The sequence below is a fragment of the Coregonus clupeaformis genome, chromosome 31 (genome assembly GCF_020615455.1).
Source record: "Coregonus clupeaformis isolate EN_2021a chromosome 31, ASM2061545v1, whole genome shotgun sequence".
NCBI lineage: Eukaryota > Metazoa > Chordata > Actinopteri > Salmoniformes > Salmonidae > Coregonus > Coregonus clupeaformis.
In genome coordinates, this window is record NC_059222.1 from 40,066,809 (window position 1) to 40,086,111 (window position 19,303).

General features: G+C 43.1%; 1 protein-coding gene across 1 annotated transcript in view; it reads right to left on the reverse strand.

The window, feature by feature from the left end:
* Positions 1-8,241: 8,241 nt before the first annotated feature.
* Positions 8,242-19,303, reverse strand: part of LOC121547727 (cholesterol transporter ABCA5-like) — a 52,427-nt gene continuing 41,365 nt past the window's right edge. Inside the window, exons 31-37 of the mRNA XM_041859140.2 lie at positions 17,203-17,278; positions 16,655-16,749; positions 14,629-14,748; positions 10,416-10,568; positions 10,270-10,349; positions 9,937-9,992; positions 8,242-9,803 (exon numbers count right to left, since the gene is read on the reverse strand). Coding sequence (XP_041715074.2) covers positions 9,663-9,803; positions 9,937-9,992; positions 10,270-10,349; positions 10,416-10,568; positions 14,629-14,748; positions 16,655-16,749; positions 17,203-17,278 — 721 coding nt within the window. The 3' untranslated portion in view covers positions 8,242-9,662. The remainder of the gene's footprint in view (positions 9,804-9,936; positions 9,993-10,269; positions 10,350-10,415; positions 10,569-14,628; positions 14,749-16,654; positions 16,750-17,202; positions 17,279-19,303) is intronic.

Consider the following 19,303-nt stretch of genomic DNA (forward strand, 5'->3'; position numbering starts at 1 on the left):
GCCAGAAATCTTTCTGATTGAGAGGGGGTCAAATACTTATTTCCCTCATTAAAATGCAAATCAATTTATAACATTTTTGACATGCGTTTTTCTGGATTTTTTTGTTGTTATTCTGTCTCTCACTGTTCAAATAAACCTACCATTAAAATTAAAGACTGATCATTTCTTTGTCAGTGGGCAAACGTACAAAATCCCTCACTGTAGTATGTATAAGCTGGAAGTAGAAGCCTAAGTATTGTTGTCCATTAGTTTACTCCAATTAGGGGAGGAGTGATAGGGTTAGGGGAAAATGATAAAGGAAAATATATAAAAACACATACACATATACATATATATATATATATATATATATATATATATATATATATATATATATTTTTAAAATAATATACACACACAAAAAAAACTATATGGGGGATTGGAAATTATGCAGACAATTACATTGATATAAACCACAATCCATCTGCAATATTAAAGCTGATCTACCCCCCTAAATGTTTATATATAGATATACAGTACCAGTCAAAAGTTTGGACACACCTACTCATTCAAGGGTTTTTCTTTATTTTTTTACTATTTTCTACATTGTAGAATAATAGTGAAGACATCAAAACTATGAAATAACACATATGGAATCATGTAGCGACCAAAAAAGTGTTAAACAAATCAAAATATATTTTATATTTGAGATTCTTCAAATAGCCACCCTTTGCCTTGACAGCTTTGCACACTCTTGGCATTCTCTCAACCAGCTTCACCTGGAATGCTTTTCCAACAGTCTTGAAGGAGTTCCCACATATGCTGAGCACTTGTTGGCTGCTTTTCCTTCACTCTGCCGTCCGACTCATCCCAAACCATCTCAATTGGTTTGAGATCGGGGGATTGTGGAGGCCAGATCATCTGATTCAGCACTCCATCACTCTCCTTCTTGGTAAAATAGCCCTTACACAGCCTGGAGGTGTGTTGGGTCATTGTCCTGTTGAAAAACAAATGATAGTCCCACTAAGCCCAAAACAGATGGGATGGCGTATCGCTGCAGAATGCTGTGGTAGCCATGCTGTTTAAGTGTGCCTTGAATTCTAAATAAATCACAGACAGTGTCACCAGCAACACCTCCTCCTCCATGCTTTACGGTGGGAACCACACATGCGGAGATAATCCATTCACCCACACCTCGTCTCACAAAGACACAGCGGTTGGAACCAAAAATCTCCAATTTGGACTCCAGACCAAAGGACATCCTTTTAAGATACAACTATACAAAATATATTCACGTCACCAAATAATTTATTAAAACACTGTTTTGCAATGATGGTCAACAGTAGCCTCAACAGCACTCTGTAGGGTAGCACCATGGTGTAGCCAGAGGACAGCTAGCTTCTGTCCTCCTCTGGGTACATTAACTTCAATACATAACCTAGGAGGCTCATGGTTCTCACCCCCTTCCATAGACTTTTACAACTTCTGGAGAGATATCCTCCAACCTATCAGAGCTCTTGCAGCATGAACTGACATGTTGTCCACCCAATCAAAGGATCAGAGAATGAATCTAGTACTGAACAAATTCATTTATTCAAAATGGAGGTGAGCTATATTTCGTCATTTTTTTTCACTTTCATTTACTTAGCTAGCAAATGCAGCTAGCTAGTTTAAACTACTCAAACACCCGGCTCAAACAGAGGGATGCTATGTTAGCTAGCTGGCTATGACTATCCAACACTGGAACTCTTCCAACTGAAGGGTAAGCTTTTGGTTTTACTAATATATTGCCACCGGGGCCCGACGGTGTAACTGCTAAACTGTTTACTGGCTGTACACTGTCATCGTGGAAGCACTCTATACGTTTTACTGGGAGGTCTGACCTATGGTCCTGGGACATTACAAGGTTATAGTAACCCAGCCACCCTGAGTGGCTTTTAGTAGACCAGGCAATTACACAAATGGTTTGTTACATCAATGTTTTTACCATACATTACACTATTGTAACACGCCCCCATTCACATCGACGGGGCTGTAGTGGAGCGGGTCGAGAGTTTGAAGCTCCTTGGTGTCCACATCACCAACAAACTATCATGGTCATGGTCAACAAATGGCGCCAGAGAAGATGGCTGCCGTTTTACAGCGCTCTAACCAATTGTACTATTATGTGTGTTTTTTCACGTTATTTGTAATTTATTCTGTACATAATGTTTCTGCCACCGTCTCTTATGACCAAAAAGAGCTTCTGGATATCAGGACAGCGATTACTCACCTCGTATTGGACGAAGATTTTTTCTTCAACGAGTCGGATGCGAAGGATATTCTACAGACATCCGACAAGGCCCAAATCCCTGTCATTCGCATGAGAAAGAGACGGATATATCGTGAACGTAGGTCGGGGTGCCTTGTAAGGATCTGATGGCGAGCGAGTAAACTGCCTCTTCCATCAATCGTATTAGCCAATGTTCAATCATTTGAAAATAAATTGGACGACCTAAGATTATCCTACCAACGGGACATTAAAAACAGTAATATCTTATGTTTCACCAAGTCGTGACTGAATGACGACATGGATAACATACAGCTGGCGGGATATATGCTACATCGGCAGGATAGAACGGCTGACTCCGGTAAGACAAGGGGTGGCAGTCTGTGTATATTTGTAAACAACAGCTGGTGCAAAAAATCTAATACTAAGGAAGTCTCGAGGTTTTGCTTGCCTGAGTTAGAGTATATCATGATAAGATGTAGACTACACTATTTACCAAGAGAGTTTTCATCTATATTTTTCGTAGCTGTCTATTTACCACTACAAACCGATGCTGGCACTAAGATTGCACTCAATGAGCTGTATAAGACCTTAAGTAAACAGGAAAATGCTCATCCAGAGGCAGCGCCCTTGTGGCTGGGGACTTTAATGCAGGGAAACTTAAATCCGTTCTACCTAATTTCTACCAGCATGTTAAATGTGCAACCAGAGGAAAGAAAAATCTAGACCACCTTTACTCCAAATACAGAGACGTGTACAAAGCTCTCCCTCGCCCTCCATTTGGCAAATCTGACCATAACTCTATCCTCCTGATTCCTGCTTATAAGCAAAAACTAATGCAGGAAGCACCAGTGACTCGGTTAATAAGGAAGTGGTCAGATGACGCAGATGCTAAGCTACAGGACTGTTTTGCTAGCACACACTGGAATATGTTCCGGGATTCTTCCGATAGCATTGAGGAGTACACCAGAGCTTAGGGAATTATTATGAAAGAGACAGAACAGAAGTAAAGAGAGGATATTGTAGCTGAAGTTAGTAGAGAGGAAGACTGAGTAGAGGGCCATGTCTCAGGGCTCCCTCCCTCCCTCCCTGGTTACCTCTACCAGGAGGCTGAAACTTGGCCGCAAGTGGATCTTCCAGCAAGACAATAATCCCAAGCACACATCAAAATCCACAAAGAAATTGTTAATTGATCACAAAATCAACATTTTGCAATGGCCATCTCGGTCTCCAGACTTGAACCCCATTTTGGTTTGAATTGAAGAGGGCAGTCCATAAGTGCAGACGAAGGATATTAAGGATCTGGAAAGATTCTGAGAAATGGTCCTCCCAATGTGATCCCTCCCAATGTGTTCTCCAATCTCAAAACATTTTAGAAAAAGGCTTAGTGCCGTTATCCTCGCAAGGGGAGGGTGCCGGAGTATTGAAAACAGGGGTGCCAATAATTTTGAAATATTAATAATAATTACTTGTTAAACAAAATCTCTTTCTCTGAGCAATTGTGTTAGTATAAAGCTATATACTTTTTTATTACTGGTATTTATTTAGTACAGCCATCTTTATCAAGGGTGCCAATAATTTTGGTCGTGACTGTCGTGTAAAAAATAAAAGCACAGCGCTCAGGGAATGGGCACCAGAAAAGAGCAGAAGGAAAGTGATGTTATTAGTTGGCTACATTTTACTGCAAGTGACAAGTCCACAGAATAAATAATACATCGACATTGCAGTTAGCCATGATAGCCTTTATAATAGAACGCTTGTGACCATACACGCACATCTAAATATTGCACTTGGGAAAAACCTCTTAAAGTGGCTAAGAATTCAATAAATGTAGTCCATCTCACTCCACACAAAACTCATAGAGTGAAACATAACAGTGCCGACGATAGTCCCCACTAGGGTTGCAAAATAAATTCCCAGAAATCCTGGTTGGAGGAATCCAATAAATTCCCAGAAATCCTGGTTGGAGGATTCTGGATTTCCCGATTATTCCCTCCCGATTCCAGGTTTCCGCTAACCGGGATTTCAGGAAAACCAGGGAATTTGAAAGTTCCTGGAATTTTGCAACCCTTGTCACCACTATAGTAGGCATTGATCAAGTGCACAAGGCTACATGTGTACAAGAATAATGTTCCTTCACTCACACAAAAGTGTTACAGTATGGTCAACACAACAAAGCACCATCTTTAAGCATGTAGTCAGTGGGGTATTCCAGAAAGCAGGATTATTAAATTAACCAATTTACTTGGATAAACAGGCACATATAACTTTTGTTTTTTTTGGTTGATTGAAAGCTTAATTTGTAAATTGGTTGTTGTTGTCAAGTCAATTATACCTGGTCAATTTCAAGTCAATATTTCTTAAAAGATGGAGTTATTTCCAGAGATTCTAGAACGTTAGCTGGCTAATTCATTGATCAAAGATAGCTGGCTAACACATTGAGACAGATTTCAGGAACAGCCCCCTGGTTCTTAACTGCCCAACATTGGTCTCTTGGAGTGTTCATCTCCCACAGACAATCAGACAAAAAATGCTGCCTGTGAACGTGGTGAGGTTTTACCATATTATCATAGTAATACCAGGAAGCACAGCACACTGATTTGACTAAAAATGCTCAGTAGCAAATGCCCTTCTTGAGAAAGCGAGGCAGGAAAGTAGAAAAAATGCTTTACAAATAAAACTATAGTTAAGGAATTTCAGAGGGAAACTTAACATAAACCCAGAGGGAAACTTAACATAAACCCAGAGGGAAACTTAACATAAACCCAGAGGGAAACTTAACATAAACCCAGAGAGAAACTTAACATAAACCCAGAGGGAAACTTAACATAAACCCAGCTGAGCTTTCCTATACCCACATACGTTTTCAGAACACTTTCTATGAAAAAATATTAACAGAAAAAATACATTCCATCAAATGAAGGTAAATGTTGGCAATCCAGGCCTCAGATGCTACTGTGACCTAGTTCTTTAAAGACATTCTATCAGTTTATACAGTGGGGGAAAAAAGTATTTAGTCAGCCACCAATTGTGCAAGTTCTCCCACTTAAAAAGATGAGAGAGGCCTGTAATTTTCATCATAGGTACACGTCAACTATGACAGACAAATTGAGAAAAGAAAAACCAGAAAGTCACATTGTAGGATTTTTAATGAATTTATTTGCAAATTATGGTGGAAAATAAGTATTTGGTCACCTACAAACAAGCAATATTTCTGGCTCTCACAGACCTGTAACTTATTCTTTAAGAGGCTCCTCTGTCCTCCACTCGTTACCTGTATTAATGGCACCTGTTTGAACTTGTTATCAGTATAAAAGACACCTGTCCACAACCTCAAACAGTCACACTCCAAACTGCACTATGGCCAAGACCAAAGAGCTGTCAAAGGACACCAGAAACAAAATTGTAGACCTGCACCAGGCTGGGAAGACTGAATCTGCAATAGGTAAGCAGCTTGGTTTGAATAAATCAACTGTGGAAGCAATTATTAGGAAATGGAAGACATACAAGACCACTGATAATCTCCCTCGATCTGGGGCTCCACGCAAGATCTCACCCCGTGGGGTCAAAATGATCACAAGAACCACACGGGGGTACCTAGTGAATGACCTGCAGAGAGCTGGGACCAAAGTAACAAAGCCTACCATCAGTAACACACTACGCCGCCAGGGACTCAAATCCTGCAGTGCCAGACGTGTCCCCCAGTACATGTCCAGGCCCGTCTGAAGTTTGCTAGAGTGCATTTGGATGATCCAGAAAAGGATTGGGAGAATGTCATATGGTCAGATGAAACCAAAATATAACTTTTTGGTAAAAACTCAACTCGTCGTGTTTGGAGGACAAAGAATGCTGAGTTGCATCCAAAGAACACCATACCTACTGTGAAGCATGGGGGTGGAAACATCATGCTTTGGGGCTGTTTTTCTGCAAAGGGACCAGGACGACTGATCCGTGTAAAGGAAAGAATGAATGGGGCCATGTGCATCGTGAGATTTTGAGTGAAAAACCTCCTTCCATCAGCAAGGGCATTGAAGATGAAACGTGGCTGGGTCTTTCAGCATGACAATGATCCCAAACACACTGCCCGGGCAACGAAGGAGTGGCTTCGTAAGAAGCATTTCAAGGTCCTGGAGTGGCCTAGCCAGTCTCCAGATCTCAACGCCATAAAAAATATTTGGAGGGAGTTGAAAGTCTGTGTTGCCCAGCGACAGCCCCAAAACATCACTGCTCTAGAGGAGATCTGCATGGAGGAATGGGCCAAAATACCAGCAACAGTGTGTGAAAACCTTGTGAAGACTTACAGAAAACGTTTGACCTGTGTCATTGCCAACAAAGGGTATATAACAAAGTATTGAGAAACTTTTGTTATTGACCAAATACTTATTTTCCACCATAATTTGCAAATAAATTCATTAAAAATCCTACAATGTGATTTTCTGGATTTTTTTTTCTCATTTTGTCTGTCATAGTTGACGTGTACCTATGATGAAAATTACAGGCCTCTCTCATCTTTTTATGTGGGAGAACTTGCACAATTGGTGGCTGACTAAATACTTTTTTTCCCCACTGTATGACAACACAAAAAGCATAATGATAACCTTAACACACACATGACATGATGCAAGAGACAAAGGAAGCTTTGAACAACCAGTTCAAGTAACTTGCTCCAATATTAATATCCAACAACCAAAACACCACATAACAAATGAAGGGAGGGGAGGGGGTTTAATATTTAGTTGAGAGAGTAGGGGTGGATTTAATATCTAGTTGGGAGGGAGGTGGGTTTACTATCTAGTTGAGAGGGAGGGAGGGGAGGTGGGTTTAATATCTAGTTGGGAGGGAGGGGAGGTGGGTTTAATATCTAGTTGGGAGGGAGGGAGGGGAGGTGGGTTTAATATCTAGTTGAGAGGGAGGGAGGGGAGGTGGGTTTAATATCTAGTTGAGAGGGAGGGAGGGGAGGTGGGTTTAATATCTAGTTGGGAGGGAGGGGAGGTGGGTTTAATATCTAGTTGGGAGGGAGGGGAGGTGGGTTTAATATCTAGTGGGGAGGGAGGGGAGGTGGGTTTACTATCTAGTTGAGAGGGAGGGAGGGGAGGTGGGTTTAACATCTAGTTGGGAGGGAGGGAGGGGAGGTGGGTTTAATATCTAGTTGAGAGAGAGGGAGGGGAGGTGGATTTACTATCTAGTTGGGAGGGAGGGAGGGGAGGTGGATTTAATATCTAGTTGAGAGGGAGGGAGGGGAGGTGGATTTAATATCTAGTTGGGAGGGAGGGGAGGTGGGTTTAATATCTAGTTGAGAGGGAGGGAGGGGAGGTGGGTTTAACATCTAGTTGGGAGGGAGGGGAGGTGGGTTTAATATCTAGTTGGGAGGGAGGGAGGGGAGGTGGGTTTAATATCTAGTTGGGAGGGAGGGAGGGGGAGGTGGGTTTAATATCTAGTTGAGAGAGAGGGAGGGGAGGTGGATTTACTATCTAGTTGGGAGGGAGGAAGGGGAGGTGGATTTAATATCTAGTTGAGAGGGAGGGAGGGGAGGTGGATTTAATATCTAGTTGGGAGGGAGGGGAGGTGGGTTTAATATCTAGTTGAGAGGGAGGGAGGGAGGTGGGTTTAACATCTAGTTGGGAGGGAGGGGAGGTGGGTTTAATATCTAGTTGAGAGGGAGGGAGGGGAGGTGGGTTTAATATCTAGTTGGGAGGGAGGGAGGGGAGGTGGGTTTAATATCTAGTTGAGAGGGAGGGAGGGGAGGTGGGTTTAATATCTAGTTGAGAGGGAGGGAGGGGAGGTGGATTTAATATCTACAGTGGCTTGCGAAAGTATTCACCCCCGATGGCATTTTTCCTATTTTGTTGCCTTACAACCTGGAATTAAAATTGATTTTTGGGGGGTTTGTATAATTTGCTTTACACAACATGCCTACCACTTTGAAGATGCAAACAAACAAGAAATAAGACAAAAAAACAGAAAACAGAATATAGTGCACTACCTTTGACCAGGACCCTATGGGTGAATATAGTGCACTACTTTGACCAGGACCCTATGGGTGAATATAGTGCACTACTTTGACCAGGACCCTATGGGGGAATATAGTGCCCTTCCAGATGCAGCCAGAGACAAACAGAGTAACAGCAGCAGACCCTCAGTGAGGAAGCGGCCGAGTGAGGCGTGATCTTCTTCACACCCACCAGAGGGCGATGCATGGGAGGGCTGAAGCTCCAGCTCTGCTGGGTCGCTCCTTCTGCTACACAACAGCAATGGAAAAAGGCCTCTCCATCTCTCCCTACAGCTGTCTGTTGATCAGTCAGTAGTGTGTGTCTGTATTCAGGCGTCCACTTGTCCCACCACGGAACAAGCAACCTACACAACTACACCGCAAATATAGTCCACATCATGCTACAGATGCTAAAAGCACCTCAGTGTCGACGTGTTAGGTTAGGTGTGTGTGTGTGTGTGTGTGGTGCTTTGGTACTAATGGATCTAGATCCAGAACTGGACTGGTGTTATAAAACACAGTGGACCAAGTACTGTACTGACTCTCCCATGGATAACCTTGTGTACCAGACCCTTTCACTTAGGTTACCCCAGGGAGGGACAAGGTTACCCCGGGGAGGGACAAGGTTACTCCGGGGAGGGACAAGGTTACCCCGGGGAGGGACAAGGTTACCCCGGGGAGGGACAAGGTTACCCCGGGGAGGGACAAGGTTACCCCGGGGAGGGACAAGGTTACCCCGGGGAGGGACAAGGTTACCCCAGAGAGGGACAAGGTTACCCCGGGGAGGGACAAGGTTACCCCGGGGAGGGACAAGGTTACCCCAGAGAGGGACAAGGTTACCCCGGGGAGGGACAAGGTTACCCCGGGGAGGGACAAGGTTACCCCAGGGAGGGACAAGGTTACCCCGGGGAGGGACAAGGTTACCCCAGGGAGGGACAAGGTTACCCCAGGGAGGGACAAGGTTACCCCGGGGAGGGAAATGGATGGAAAGGATAAGGAATCAATAAATACTATATATCCATATATACCAACAACAACAAAAATCAATCCTATTACAAAACAGGAGTAGGTATAAGTGGTATCAGCGAGGCATCAGAGAAGGAGGAAGAGTCAGGAACACACAACTCACACACCTCAGCCTCAAAGAGAGAAAAAAACAAAAAAACATCCCACACACACATTTCCAGTGTGTGTGTAAGGCTTCTAGCCCTCCAGGGCAATGCCCATATGGGCGTCTGTCCGTCCTGTGACAACCATCTCATTAGTTTGGGTGGGTGGGTGGGTGTGTGTGTGAGCTGGTGAGGCGACGGGTGAGTGCACTACCAGGGTTGGCATAGACTGTGCCATAGTAAAATGTTTCCAGCCACTTTAGCCTGGGGACGAGGTTAGTGCCATGTAGTCAGGGTGCCCCCCACCCAGTGGAGCTCAGAGCTGGTGCACAATGCTGTCTGCTTGGTTGACAGGCACAGGGCCGTCCTGGCGGAGGCGCTGCCACTGAAACGTGGTGCTGAGGGAACCCACTTCCTCTTCCTCTTTCTCCTGCTCCTTAGCAAACTCCATGAACACCTGAGAGAGGGGGAGGAAGAACGAAAGAAAGACAAGTACTCGCTCTGGATAAGAGCGTCTGCTAAATGACTACAATGTAAAATTATGTAAGATCACATGACATTCAAGGTAAGGTTCACAAGGGAGTTCTTACCTGCTCTAAGGTAGATTGTGAAAAGTTGTACTCTTCAAAGTTGAAAGCTTGCTTAGCTGGAGGCAGAGGAGTAGAGGACATTAGAATACATTATTATGTATTTTTAATACATTGTAACTGATCAATGAAACACGAGGCAGGTGATCAGAGAGTGATCACACACATTTAACATTTTAGTCATTTAGCAGACGCTCTAATCCAGAGCGATTTACAGTAGGGAGTGCATACATGTTTTTACTTTTTCATACTGGTCCCCCGTGGGAATCGAACCCACAACCCTGACGTTGCAGGCGCCATGCCCTACCAACTGAGACACACACACACACGACTCACCACTCTCTAGCTGAGAGAAGGACTTGGCCAGAGACTTGACGTCCTCCATGGGGATCTTGTAAACCATCAGGATGGCAAAGCTGCAAGACAGAGACAGCTTTAGCATGTCATTACACACACACACACACACCTCTGCTCTGACTCACCTCTCCTGTCTAGCAGCATGAGGGAAGATTCGTCGTATCTCCTTGTGGAGCAGCGCCACCTGCTGGAGCCCCGTCAGCTCCTCTCTCAACTTCACCTCCAGGCTGTAGCCACGCCCATACTTCCCCTTCAGGTGCTGGATAGAACCAATACACCTGAGAGACAGAGGACACATCGTCATCACCACCATCGATCACAAATCAACTCCCCAATAAACCACCAGATCTCAACACCACACAGAAAACACTTCAAACTGTAACCAGTGCCTGATACCTGGTTCAGGTAATCAGTCAACGTATCAGGGTGTTTACAAACAGCACAGGAATTAAATCATCAACATGTATTGATCACATCTTTGGCAATGCTGCAGAAATCTACTCTAAAGCAGTATCCACATCCATCGGATGTAGTGATCATAATTTAGTGGCCATATCTAGAAAACCAAAGTTCCAAAGTCTGGGCCTAATATAGTGTATAAGAGATCATACAAGAGGTTTTGTAGTGATTCCTATGTTGTTGATGTAAATAATATTTGCTGGTCTGTTATGTGTAATGAGGAGCAACCAGACGCTGCACTTGACACATTTATGAAATTGCTTATTCCAGTTACTAATAAGCATGCACCCATAAAGACAAATGACCGTAAAAACTGTTAAATTCCCGTGGATTGATGAGGAATTAAAAACATTTCTGGTTGAGAGGGACAAATCAAAAGGAATGGCAAATAAATCGTCAAACGTACTGTAAATTGAGAAATCATGTGACTAAATTAAACAAAAAGAAGAAGAAACTACTATGAAACAAAGACAGTAAAAAAGCTTTGCTGGTAGAGCACGGCGCTTGTAACGCTAAGGTAGTGGGTTCGATCCCCGGGACCACCCATACACAAAAAAAAAATGTATGCACGCATGACTGTAAGTCGCTTTGGATAAAAGCGTCTGCTAAATGGCATATTATTATTATTATTATAAATGAAATTTTGTGCAAAAACGCAAACTCAGCTCCATCTTTCATTGAATCAGGTGACTCATTCATCACAAAACCCACTGATATTGCCAACTACTTTAATGATTTTGTTCATTGGCAAGATTAGCAAACTTAGGCACGACATGAAAACAACAAACTCTGAACCTACTCATCCATTAATAATTGACCAAATTATGAAAGACAAGCATTGTAATTTAGAATTCCGTAAAGTGTGTGGAAGAGGTGAAGAAATGATTGTTGTCTATCAACAATGACAAGCCACCTGGGTCTGACAACTTGGATGGAAAATTACTGAGGATGATAGCGGACTATATTGCCACTCCTATTTGCCATCTCTTCAATCTAAGCCTACAGGAAAGTGTGCCCCCTCAGGCCTGGAGGGAAGCAAAAGTCATTCCGCTACCCAACAATAGCAAAGCACCCTTTACTGGCTCAAACAGCTGACCAATCAGCCTGCTACCAACCCTTAGTAAACCTTTTTTTTAAATTGTGTTTGACCAGATACAATGCTATTTCACAGTAAACAAATTAACAACTTACTTTCAGCATGCTTATAGGGAGGGGCACTCAACATGTAAAGTACTTACACAAATGACCAATGATTGGCTGAAAGAAATTGATAATTTCTGGTTCGAGAGTTAACTGTCTACCAGAACACAGAGGGTGTTCTTTAATGGAAGCCTCTCCAACATATTCCAGGTAGAATCGGGCATTCCACAGGGCAGTTGTCTAGGCCCCTTACTTTTTTCAATCTTTACTAATGACCTGCCACTGGCACTGATTAAAGCCTATATCTATATATGCTGATGACTGAACATTATACACGTCAGCTACCACAGCGTGTGAAATCACTGCAACATTTAACAAAGAATTGCAGTCAATTTCAGAATGGGTGGCAAGTAATAAGCTAGTACTAAATATTTCAAAAACGAAAAGCATTGTATTTGGGACAAACCATTAACTAAACCCTAAACCTCAACTAAATCTTGTAATGAATAATGTGAAAATTGAGCAAGTTGAGGAGACTAAACTGCTTGGCGTAACCCTGGATTGTAAACTGTCATGGTCAAAACATATTGACGCAATGGTAGCTAAGATGGGGAGAGGTCTGTCCGTAATAATGCAATGCTCTGCTCTTGACAAGAGTATCAACAAAACAAGTCCTACAGTATGTAGTGGTGTGGTGATGTTATGTGATGTACTGTTTTTATTTTGCTTTTTGTTTGTTTATTTTGTGATGTTACTTAATGTGACTGGGCCCCAGGAAGAATAGCTGCTGCCTTGGAAGAAGCTAATGGGATCTTTAATAAAGACAAAAAAATACAAATATCTAAACACTAAAATATACCTCAATACAGTATGACTAAAATACATACTTGTAACAGTTATTACAACATACAGTGAGGGAAAAAATATTTGATCCCCTGCTGATTTTGTACGTTTGCCCACTAACAAAGACATGATCAGTCTATAGAGAACAGTGTTTGTTCAGTCTGTCTCTCACTGTTTATTTGAACAGTGAGAGACAGAATAACAACAACAAAAATCCAGAAAAACGCATGTCAAAACTGTTATAAATTGATTTGCATTTTAATGAGGGAAATAAGTATTTGATCCCTCTGCAAAACATGACTTAGTACTTGGTGGCAAAACCCTTGTTGGCAATCACAGAGGTCAGACGTTTCTTGTAGTTGGCCACCGGGTTTGCACACATCTCAGGAGGGATTTTGTCCCACTCCTCTTTGCAGATCTTCTCCAAGTCATTAAGGTTTCGAGCATGACGTTTGGCAACTCAAACCTTCAGCTCCCTCCACAGATTTTCTATGGGATTAAGGTCTGGAGACTGGCTCCTCCAGGACCTTAATGTGCTTCTCCTTGAGCCACTCCTTTGTTGCCTTGGCCGTGTGTTTTGGGTCATTGTCATGCTGGAATACCCATCCACGACCCATTTTCAATGCCCTGGCTGAGGGAAGGAGGTTCTCACCCAAGATTTGACGGTACATGGCCCCGTCCATCGTCCCTTTGATGCGGTGAAGTTGTCCTATCCCCTTAGCAGAAAAACACCCCCAAAGCATAATGTTTCCACCTCCATGTTTGACGGTGGGGATGTTGTTCTTGGGGTCATTGGCAGCATTCCTCCTCCTCCAAACCCGGCGAGTTGAGTTGATGCCAAAGAGCTCCAATTTGGTCTCATCTGACCACAACGCTTTCACCCAGTTCTCCTCTGAATCATTCAGATGTTAATTGGCAAACTTCAGACGGCCCTGTATATGTGCTTTCTTGAGCAGGGGGACCTTGCGGGCGCTGCAGGATTTCAGTCCTTCACGGCGTAGTGTGTTACCAATTGTTTTCTTGGTGACTATGGTCCCAGCTGCCTTGAGATCATTGACAAGATCCTCCCGTGTAGTTCTGGGCTGATTCCTCACCGTTCTCATGATCATTGCAACTCCACAAGGTGAGATCTTGCATGGAGCCCCAGGCCGAGGGAGATTGACAGTTATTTTGAGTTTCTTCCATTTGCGAATAATCGCACCAACTGTTGTCACCTTCTCACCAAGCTGCTTGGCAATGGTCTTGTAGCCCATTCCAGCCTTGTGTAGGTCTACAATCTTGTCCCTGACATCCTTGGAGAGCTCTTTGGTCTTGGCCATGGTGGAGAGTTTGGAATCTGATTGATTGATTGCTTCTGTGGACAGGTGTCTTTTATACAGGTAACAAGATGAGATTAGGAGCACTCCCTTTAAGAGTGTGCTACTAATCTCAGCTCGTTACCTGTATAAAAGACACCTGGGAGCCAGAAATCTTTCTGATTGAGAGGGGGTCAAATGCTTATTTTCCTCATTAAAATGCAAATCAATTCATCACATTTTTGACATGCGTTTTTATGGATTTTTTTGTTGTTATTCTGTCTCTCACTGTTCAAATAAACCTACCATTAAAATTATAGACTGATCATTTCTTTGTCAGTGGGCAAACGTACAAAATCAGCAGGGGATCAAATACTTTTTTCCCCTCACTGTAAGAATATATAAATAAATTATTGCGACATAGATTATTAGCCAAAGCAATGTAATTACAACATAACACCTTTGCCCCAATGTCAGAGTTTCTGGACATCACCCCCCCATAGAATTGGATAGAGGGCATAACAAAAACAGTGTTGTGCACCCTCTATCCAACTCTATGTTCCCCCCATCTTCACCCCTACTCTGATACCCCAACACTCACCTGAGCTGCCCTGACACCATGATGGCCACGCGGTCACACACAGCCTCAGCCTCCTCCATGTAGTGAGTGGTCAGGATGGCTCCGCGCTTGTGGTTCTTAAACGCTGCCCGGATAGCCCTCCTGGAGACAGGACACAACGGAGGAACAGAAGGACCATAGCCTTAGCACTTTACTGGTTACTTAACAGAGTAGAACAATAAAACCTAAAACTAAAAGAAAAACTGAAAACATTTTAGGCTGAAGTTGATATACATATACAGTGGCTTGCGAAAGTATTCACCCCCCCTTGGCATTTTTCCTATTTTGTTGCCTTACAACCTGGAATTAAAATTGATTTTGGGGGGGTTTGTATCATTTGATTTACACAACATGCCTACCACTTTGAAGATGCATTTTTATTTATTTATTGTGAAACAAACAAGAAATAAGACAAAAAAACTGAAAACTTGAGCGTGCATAACTATTCACCCCCTCAAAGTCAATACTTTGTAGTGCCAGCTTTTGCAGCAATTACAGCTGCAAGTCTCTTGTGGTATGTCTCTATAAGCTTGGCACATCTAGCCACTGGGATTTTTGCCCATTCTTCAAGGCAAAACTGCCCCAGCTCCTTCAAGTTGGATGGGTTCTGCTGGTGTACAGCAATCTTTAAGTCATACCACAGATTCTCAATTGGATTGAGGTCTGGGCTTTGACTAGGCCATTCCAAGACATTTCAATATTTCCCTTTAAACCACTTGAGTCTTGCTTTAGCAGTATGCTTAGGGTCATTGTCCTGCTGGAAGGTGAACCTCCGTCCCAGTCTCAAATCTCTGGAAGACTGAAAATGGTTTCCCTCAAGAATTTCCCTGTATTTAGCGCCATCCATCATTCCTTCAATTCTGACCAGTTTCCCAGTCCCTGCCGATGAAAAACATCCCCACAGCATGATCCTGCCACCACCATGCTTCCACCATGGAAGGGGTTCTCGGGGTGATGAGAGGTGTTGGGTTTGCGCCAGACATAGCGTTTTCCTTGATGGCCAAAAAGCTCAATTTTAGTCTCATCTGACCAGAGTACCTTCTTCCATATGTTTGGGGAGTCCCCCACATGCCTTTTGGCAAACACCAAACGTGTTTGCTTCTTTTTTTCTTTAAGCAATGGCTTTTTTCTGACCACTCTTCCGTAAAGCCCAGCTCTGTGGAGTGTACGGCTTAAAGTGGTCCTATGGACAGATACTCCAATCTCTGCTGTGGAGCTTTGCAGCTCCTTCAGGGTTATCTTTGGTCTCTTTGTTGCCTCTCTGATTAATGCCCTCCTTGCCTGGTCCGTCGGTTTTGGTGGGCGGCCCTCTCTTGGCAGGTTTGTTGTGGTGCCATATTCTTTCAATTTTTTAAATAATGGATTTAATAGTGCTCTGTGGGATGTTCAAAGTTTCTGATATTTTTTTATAACCCAACCCTGATCTGTACTTCTCCACAAGTTTGTCCCTGACCTGTTTGGAGAGCTCCTTGGTCTTCATGGTGCCGCTTGCTATGTGGTGCCCCTTGCTTAGTGGTGTTGCAGACTCTGGGACCTTTCAGAACAGGTGTATATATACACTGAGATCATGTGACAGATTGCACACAGGTGGACTTTATTTAACTAATTATGTGACTTCTGAAGGTAATTGGTTGCACCAGATCTTATTTAGGGGCTTCATAGCAAAGGGGGTGAATACATATGCACGCACCACTTTTCTGTTATTTATTTTGTATAATTTTCTGAAACAAGTAATTTTTTTAATTTCACTTCACCAATTTGGACTATTTGTGTATGTCCATTACATGAAATCCAAATAAAAATCCATTTAAATTACAGGTGGTAATGCAACAATATAGGAAAAACGCCAAGGGGGATGAATACTTTTGCAAGGCACTGTACAAAGTGCACAATACATTCTAGTTTCTGTTGATTGCAGTGTGATTTTGTTGTCAACATTTTTTTAGCCTTGTCCCACAAGACAACATTGTTTTGGTCCGATTGTCCCAGAGAGAGGAGCGGGTCTCACCACATGCGTTGTTTGGACTTGGGGTCCATCCCTGTAGAAGGCTCATCCAGCAGAACTATCTGCGGGTTCCCCAACATGCTGAGAGCAAAGCACAACTGAAACACACAAACAGGAAATACAGAAAAATACAGTCAACAAAGTGGGGCACATATATTATTAGGCTTCCAATTAAACAGGTAAGTGAGAATTAGTGAAAGCAAAGGGTTTGAACAGTTGGGCTAGGCTGAAACACAGAACAATCGAGTCAACATCCTGTGCCACAGATGTACAAATGAAACAAGTGAGCAAAGTACAGAGTTAGGATTTGGTGAATGTTTAGGGCTAAGCTTGGTGGTTATTTTACTCTGCTAACACTGACTGTTTGAGCTGACAGAGGACATTAAATGATGGATGGCACTGCTAGGCCCTAACTGAATCCCTGGACCAACCCCATTTAATCTCTCCAAATGTCTCTCAGACAGGCAGTTTAGAACTAAAAGTCTCCCTCCTCTCCACAGTGTTAGTTCAGGCGTGTAGAGTGCTGTGAGGTGTGTCTCTCTCTCTCTCACCTTCCTCTTGATCCCAGCTGACAGTTTCTTGGCCTGCTTGTGGAGATGGTCCTTCAGCTCTAGAGCGTTCACCACACTGAGAGAAACACAGAGAGAGTTCACATTCCACAGGAGGCCACAACATATGGTAGTCTGGGTACCAACCTCTTTAGCTAACATTCCACATCTGTCATTTGCCAATCTCATCTATATAAATAAAATACATTATATTTCTGTGATCTCAAAGATTAATATGCAGCTGGATTTCCAGCAGAGTTGCTATTTGGCTGTTGGAAATTACTTATGTCACGTACAGTGGGGAAAAAAAGTATTTAGTCAGCCACCAATTGTGCAAGTTCTCCCACTTAAAAATATGAGAGAGGCCTGTAATTTTCATCATAGGTACACGTCAACTATGACAGACAAATTGAGGAAAAAAATTCCAGAAAATCACATTGTATGATTTTTTATGAATTTATTTGCAAATTATGGTGGAAAATAAGTATTTGGTCACCTACAAACAAGCAAGATTTCTGGCTCTCACAGACCTGTAACTTCTTCTTTAAGAGGCTCCTCTGTCCTCCACTCGTTACCTGTATTAATGGCACCTGTTTGAACTTGTTATCAGTATAAAAGACACCTGTCCACAACCTCAAACAGTCACACTCCAAACTCCACTATGGCCAAGACCAAAGAGCTGTCAAAGGACACCAGAAACAAAATTGTAGACCTGCACCAGGCTGGGAAGACTGAATCTGCAATAGGTAAGCAGCTTGGTTTGAAGAAATCAACTGTGGGAGCAATTATTAGGAAATGGAAGACATACAAGACCACTGATCATCTCCCTCGATCTGGGGCTCCACGCAAGATCTCACCCCGTGGGGTCAAAATGATCACAAGAACGGTGAGCAAAAATCCCAGAACCACACGGGGGACCTAGTGAATGACCTGCAGAGAGCTGGGACCAAAGTAACAAAGCCTACCATCAGTAACACACTACGCCGCCAGGGACTCAAATCCTGCAGTGCAAGACGTGTCCCCCTGCTTAAGCCAGTACATGTCCAGGCCCGTCTGAAGTTTGCTAGAGTGCATTTGGATGATCCAGAAGAGGATTGGGAGAATGTCATATGGTCAGATGAAACCAAAATATAACTTTTTGGTAAAAACTCAACTCGTCGTGTTTGGAGGACAAAGAATGCTGAGTTGCATCCAAAGAACACCATACCTACTGTGAAGCATGGGGGTGGAAACATCATGCTTTGGGGCTGTTTTTCTGCAAAGGGACCAGGACGACTGATCCGTGTAAAGAAAAGAATGAATGGGGCCATGTATCATGAGATTTTGAGTGAAAACCTCCTTCCATCAGCAAGGGCATTGAAGATGAAACGTGGCTGGGTCTTTCAGCATGACAATGATCCCAAACACACCGCCTGGGCAATGAAGGAGTGTTTCAAGGTCCTGGAGTGGCCTAGCCAGTCTCCAGATCTCAACCCCATAGAAAATCTTTGGAGGGAGTTGAAAGTCCGTGTTGCCCAGCGACAGCCCCAAAACATTACTGCTCTAGAGGAGATCTGCATGGAGGAATGGGCCAAAATACCAGCAACAGTGTATGAAAACCTTGTGAAGACTTACAGAAAACGATTGACCTGTGTCATTGCCAACAAATGGTATATAACAAAGTATTGAGAAACTTTTGTTATTGACCAAATACTTATTTTCCACCATAATTTGCAAATAAATTCATAAAAAATCCTACAATGTGATTTTCTGGAATTTTTTTCCTCAATTTGTCTGTCATAGTTTACGTGTACCTATGATGAAAATTACAGGCCTCTCTCATCTTTTTAAGTGGGAGAACTTGCACAATTGGTGGCTGACTAAATACTTTTTTCCCCCACTGTACGTTAAGAGACGGGTTGGACCAAGGTGCAGCGTGAAAGGCGTACATGTTTATTAACTAATAAACACACGACACAATAACCAAAATAACAACCTTAACCGTGACGGTCCAAAGGGCTAACACACAAGCCTGAACAGGAACACAACAAGATCCCACAACACAGGCAGGAAAACTGGCTGCCTAAGTATGATCCCCAATCAGAGACAACGAGCGACAGCTGCC